The sequence below is a fragment of the Elephantulus edwardii genome, unplaced genomic scaffold (assembly GCF_000299155.1).
Source record: "Elephantulus edwardii isolate Elephantulus edwardi_28Jun2011 unplaced genomic scaffold, EleEdw1.0 scaffold00151, whole genome shotgun sequence".
NCBI classification, from domain to species: Eukaryota; Metazoa; Chordata; class Mammalia; order Macroscelidea; family Macroscelididae; genus Elephantulus; species Elephantulus edwardii.
Window position 1 is genome coordinate 7,375,708 of NW_006399901.1, and position 6,602 is coordinate 7,382,309.

The 6,602-nt window shown below is 46.5% G+C and overlaps 1 protein-coding gene across 1 annotated transcript in view; it reads left to right on the forward strand.

Annotated features, from left to right (window-relative positions):
* TMEM8A (transmembrane protein 8A) overlaps nt 1-6,271 on the forward strand; it is a 15,443-nt gene extending 9,172 nt beyond the window's left edge. The window contains exons 12-13 of the mRNA XM_006894859.1: nt 5,562-5,678; nt 5,975-6,271. Coding sequence (XP_006894921.1) covers nt 5,562-5,678; nt 5,975-6,271 — 414 coding nt within the window. The remainder of the gene's footprint in view (nt 1-5,561; nt 5,679-5,974) is intronic.
* The last annotated feature ends 331 nt before the right edge of the window (nt 6,272-6,602 follow it).

Below are 6,602 nucleotides of genomic sequence, written 5' to 3' on the forward strand. Positions count from 1 at the left end.
GGACTGATTCAGTGACTGGGATAACTGGGATGGGAGTGTCAGAGACAGTGTGATTGGCACAGGACAGATCGGAGTTTAGGGCTGTTGTAAATAGGGTCGCTATGAGTTTCAGGCAACTCGACGGCACATAACAACAACAACAACATATGGATCATAACAAATCATGACTGACATTGAGAAGGATGAGAATCCCAGAGCACCCAGAGCACTTAATTGTGTTCATATGAAATCTAAACCTAAACCAAGAGGCTATTGCATGAACCAATCAAGGGAACACTAAAATTAAGATACATTCATTAAAATTAAGATTTAAAATTCATTAAAATTAAGGTTTAAAATTAAGAAAGGCATGTGTCAGGCTTCTATCCTTTTTCCATACCTATTCAGTCTGTGATGAGCAAATAATTTGAGAAGCTAGACTCTATGAATAAGAATGTGGCATCAGGATTAGAGAAAGATTCTTCAATTACCTGCGTTATGCAGATGACATAGCATTGTATTCTGAAAGTGAGGAGGACTTGAAACATTTGCTGCGAAGATCAAACACTGCATGCAACCCATCCTGGATGCAGCACCAGCACCTCAGCTGCCACCTCCGCCTCTACTTCCTCCTTTGCCTCCTCTGATGTGGTGCCTGGATCCCAAAAAAGAAAGAAGAAAGAAAACACAACAAAAAACCCACTGCAACCTTCAATAGGAATCATCTCAATGTCAAGGGGAAAAAAATTATCACCACTGGACTGTTTGGCAACATCATGTTAGATGGAGAAAAGATTGAAACTTGAAATGACTTAACCTTACTTGGATCCACAGTCAACACACATGGTACCAGCTGTTAGGAACTCAGGATGTTTATTGCACTGGGAAAATCTGCAGTCAGGGGTCTCTCTAAATTACTGGAGAGCAATGATGTCAGTTTAAGGACTAAGGTGCATCTGATTCAGACCATAGTGTTTTCAATCACTTGCTATTCTGCTGAGAGCTAGACAACAACAGAAGACTAGGTACCTTTGACCTATGGTGTTGGAGAAGAATACTGAATACCCCATGTACTGCCAAAAGAACAAATAGATATGTCTTGGAGAAGATACAGCTGGACTGCTTCTTGGAGGCAAAAGTAATGAAGCTTTTTCTCACATACTTTGGACATATTGCTAGGAGAAGGCATTTCTCGGAGAGGGACATCATGCTTTGAAAGATGGAGGGACAGCGGAAGAGAGGAAGACCTTCAGCCAGATGGATTGACACAATGACTTCAGCAATGGGCTTGAGTATGTCAGAGATGATGAGGATGGCACAGGATAGGGCAGAGTTCAGATCTGTTGTTCATAGGGTCCTATGAATCATACTCAACTCAGTGACACCTAACAACAACAAGAGGAGGGTGCTTTGGGGTGAGTGTTGAAAGACATTAGCATTAAGAATGAGGGAAGTAACCAGCCATGGGCAATGACATATGTGTGATAAGATATGCATCTTTGTGTCTAAAACCCACAGCCCTTGAATCATTTATATCACAGTGTTTCTAAGATAGTAAATATTTACAAAAGCTCATAGTCATCTGGAAACTCTTATGTACAAACAGTGCTCAGGCTGTTCGTTCATAGGGTCGCTATGAGTCGTCTACGACTCGACGGCATTAAACAACAATAACAATGACGACGACCAAGAGAGTGCTATGTTGACCTAGTGGAAGGAAGCTGTGCAGCCAACCCAAAGGTGGGTGATTGTCATCTGTGGCCCTCGGCCAGGTTCAAATTGTCTTCCTGTCAAACATCTTCTAGGTGGTATAGCACTGGTCTGTGCGTTGCTGTACAGAGGTAACTCTTGGTTGCTGTGATGCTGAAGTCTGTGACAGTGATGTGCCAATCATGGTAATGGGCACCCATGGTGGACAGTGTTGGTTGGAGCTTCCCGACTAAATCAAGCCTGGAAGCAGGAGTGGCATCCATTTCCGAAATGACTTGCCTCTGGAAACTCTGTGTACGAACAGTGCTCAGGCTGTTCGTTCATAGGGTCCCTATGAGTCGTCTATGACTCGACGGCATTAAACAACAACAACAAACATAGTCATCATCTCTTCTCCCAAGGAGTGGCTGGTGGATTTAAACCACTGACCTTTCAGTTAGCAGCCCAGTGATTCATCCATTGCTCTACGCCTGACCAGCCCTTTATAAAGCTCCAAGGTGATTGGTTTAAGACTTACCATACACAGGAGCAGGAGTGGAATCCACTTCCTAAACAACATGCCTCTGGAAACTCTATGAACTTTGATAAATGTCAATAGTTATAGAAAGGTCCGAGGCCTTGTGTTCATAGGGTCGCTATGAGTCATGCTCCACTCGATGGCAGTCAACCACAACATACACAGATAGGTCATAGTAACATAACAAAGGCCTACTCGCTAATGGATTACATCTCTGCATTTAGAGCTGTAGGAATTAAATGCACTGTTATGGAGTGGCTTCCAACTCACAGCAACTCTGTAGGCTAGAGTAGAACTGGGTTTCCAAGACTGTAAATCTTCACAGAAGCAGATAATCTTACCTTCCTTGTTCTAAGGAGCACCCCAGCTTCACTTCTTCCCAAAATTCTTTCTCTTAGCACATACAAAACCCATTCACTCCGTTGGAGCACCTCAAGTCTTAAGTTAACTGCAAGTCTTGGATCTCACCTTCTGAATCATCTAATTAGAACATATTCCATCTTGGAGCAAAATTTCCTTTCTCTTTCTGTACCTGTGAAATCCAGAATATAAGGTCTGTGCTTCCCAAGGGCAGTGATGGAGCAGGATAGATGCCAGGGAAACTGGAGACGCCAGGAACAGGCACTAAGCACGTCCCCGGCCCTTCAGAACAATGTACAGTAGCTCCCAAGGCTTCATTCTTTCTTATTTGAGCCCTTCTAAAGCAATGGTACTGTTCTCCAGATCCTGGGTGTTAGCTGTGCTCTTCTGGATCCTTTCTGAGATCCCATTGGGCCAGCAGTTCTGTTCCCTCAGCTTTGGGTAGGTCCATTCTCCAAGCGCAGGACTAAGCAGGATTTCATTCTGTTGTATACAGGGTTGCTATGAGTCACAACCAATGACAGGATTCTCTTAGTCTGAACGATGAGCCTAACCCTTGGTCTTGGTATCTTCTGGTCTCTTGTTTCTTGGCGTAGCAACCCTATCCCATGTGCTTTGGGCAAAGCCCTCATCCCCTTGTGCCTCCTGAATGGGAGCCCCACACTCTGAAACTCAACAGGTAGCGATCTGACTGTGTCACCAAGCAGGTGTTTTTTAAACCTTTTAAATAGGTCCACTGTCCACCAACTGCTGCAACTCAGTTTGACCCTGTCGGGAACTCTGGTGGCATAGTTTGTAGGAAGTTGTGCTACTAATCCAAAGGTACCATCTCTGTGGTTTGAATCTAACCAACGGCTACTTAGGAGAAAAGTGGACATTTTTTGTGCTACTTACAGACTCTGCAAACCTGCTGGGGGGTGGGAGGTGGGGAGGGTCAAGCTATGATTTGGTTCTGACTCGGTAGTGATCAGAGCAGGATTGTATCTCAGTCTGGTCAATGCTGAAAATCTTTACAGGAGCAGACAGACTGCTTCATCTTTCTCTGAAAGGGTGATTGGTGGGTCTGAACTGAGGAACTTTGAGGTTGGGGGCAAAGGACTAATCCACAGTGCCACCAGGGCTGCTTCTTTCAAACTGAGGCAGCTGTTGAATCCTTTGAATTAAAGCAGACCTATATACATCGTGGACTTTCCAGCTGTTGCTCTATTTTCCGTTCTGAGCAGGTGTCTTTCTTTTCTTGGCAAACAAGATGTCTAGAACGAGGTCCCTCCACTGATCTGCTTCTAGTCTATAGAATTCCAGGCCAAGTTCTGCATTCTCTCTCCCTAAACCTAAATTGATGAGATTTTAATTTAGAGACTTGAGTTAGACCCATCAGTCGCAGGCTTAATCTCTTCAACAAAAGATTGGGTGGCCTTGGCCTTGGGGAGAGTTCTAGAACATAGAGTCCTCAGTTTGTACAAGAGAAACTTTCTAATTTTTTTTTATTCCAGCTTCAGGGTTGTTTTTTTTTTTAAATTTTATTATTTTTGTGTGCGTGTACCGTCAAATCAGATCTGACTGGTACAGGAGGAGATTGTCCCTCCTTCCCCGGCAGAGCATCTGGTGGATTCGAACCATGCGCCTCTGGGATTGTAGTTGCCACTCCATACCACTAGGCCACCAGAGCTCCCCTCCAGCTTCAGTTTTAACTGCTCTTTTTATTTATTTATTTTTCTTGTTGTGTACCATCAAATCCGATCCACCTAGCACAGGAGGTGATTGCCCCTCCTTCTCCAACAGAGCATGTGGTGGATTCGAACCGCACACCTTCAGATTGCACTGCAGCTTCTTGCCACCAGGCCACCAGAGCTCCCTTGAACTGTTCGTTCTTAAGTTCCTCTCAAATATGACTTTAAGTGGCGAGGAGAAATCTTGCTTGGAAATTTCTCTGTCAAACATCCAGATTCATCACTTTCTGTATCTACCTTCCACCAGCATATGAAGAGAATATAGACAAGGTCTTTGCCACTTCATGGAAAGCTTCACCTTCCTGCCAACGTCCAATCACATGTCCCTCATCACGAGTTCAGTCAGGTCCCATTTCAGGGCCACGTTTCTAGCCACATTCTGTTTATAACAGAGGCTCTCTTCACAACTCTCATCAAAATCATCTTTGGTGCTCATAATACTAACAAGACTTTCTGCAAGTTTCTAGGGCCCACTCATGAAGCACATAAAATTAATCCAGATTCTACTTACTACCCATTGTAAAAACTGCATTTTAAGTATCTGTTAATTACAGTCTTGTGCCATTCAGTCTACTTATAGAGACCCTAGGAGCAACATCTCAAAACCTCTCAAAGTTTCCGCCATCCTCAAGCTCATGGCTGTAGTCACTGGGTCAGTCATCTCATTGTGAGTCTTCCTCACAGATGGAGTGGATTGACAAGGAGATAGGTTGACACAGCAGCATCAATAGTGGGTTTGAGCAGAGCACAGCATAGATTGGGATGATGGCGCAGCATCAGGCAGGGTTTCACTGTGTTGTACATGGGGGTCTGTGAGTTGGAGCTGATGGCACTTGACAATAGTGAACTATCTCATTAACATAGCAAAAGCAGGCTTGCTGCAAATGGATCTGCACCAGCAGATATATGGGTTTAGCGCTTACAACACTTTTTAAAACAAAACAAAACAAAAAAACAATGAAATCCATAATTGAATCTAGTCTCAGGGAGCAGCTGGGGGAAACTGAGGCCTCTCTATTGGTAGTTGAGGCCTTGTGATGCAAAGCCTGGGCAGGGAGACACCATGTGAAGCAACTCTGTGGGTGCCCAGCCTGGCTAGCAAGTCTTGGCCCCTTTTCAAAGCTGGGGTTGGGTCAGTAGAGGTGCCAGGGCCCAGCAGTATGGGAGGTGGGAATAGAGACATTGGTGAAAGCCAGTTGGGACACCACTGCCCAGACCCCCTGGTCCCTCACCTCTTGAGCTTGGCCTGCCCTTTCTATCCACAGGTCCTGTTTCTCCTGGGCACCCTGGTCATTGCCATGTCCCTGCAGCTGGACCGCAGGGGTGCCTGGAACATGTTGGGGCCCTGCCTTTTCGCCTTTGTGATCATGGTCTCCATGTGGGTAAGGTCCAGGTAGATGGGTGTGCCAGCCACACCTTTCCAACATATCACCTCCCTCCCCAGAGGTCACAGGGCTAGACTCCCATTCTGCTAGAAAAGAAGGCAATCCCTTGCTCTGAACATTCTGATTGGGCCCTAATCCCCTACCACCATCCAGTGCTAACTTAGCCTATATTTAGCAGCCCTGGATTCTCATGCCTTTGAGCTCCCACACCCTCTCCCAGCCCACTGTCTTGATCACATTTCCACTGCCCGTCTTGCCTTGCCTGCCCCAACTCGACTGCTCCTTTTCCTCAGGTGTACCGTTGTGGGCACCGCCGCCACTGCTACCCCTCCTCCTGGCAACGCTGGACATTCTTCCTGCTGCCTGGCATCTCCTTGGCGGCCATGGCCATGACCATCTACATCTTCATGATGACCATGGACAACTACTACTACACCCACAGCATCTGGCACATGCTGGTGGCTGGGAGCGCAGCCTTCCTGCTGCCCCCGGCTGATGAGCACACGGAGCCCCTGGCCTGCGTACAGAGGTTGCCCTGTCATTACCAGATCTGCAGGAGTGACCGAGAGGAGCTGTACGCCGTGACGTGACAGCAGGCAGGCCAGATGGGAGAGGACCCGATCCCCCTCGATTTCCAAATGAATAAAGTATCCTGAGCAGCTTTCTGTCTCTGTCCTCTGGACAGAGGACCACCACACTCCCAGACTGGTGGCCTCCTGGGTGCCGCAGACTCAATTCCCCTGCCACTGGGCAGACCAGTGACCACTGGAACTAGAACCAGCAGAAACTGAAAGTGGCTTTAGAAATGGGGAGAGTTCTACTTTTGCCCTGTTTGTGTGACTTTGGACCCAGAGTATTCCCTACTGAGGGAAGCAGGCCACCGAAATGCCCACTCCTTCTGCCATCATTACCTTAGAAGTG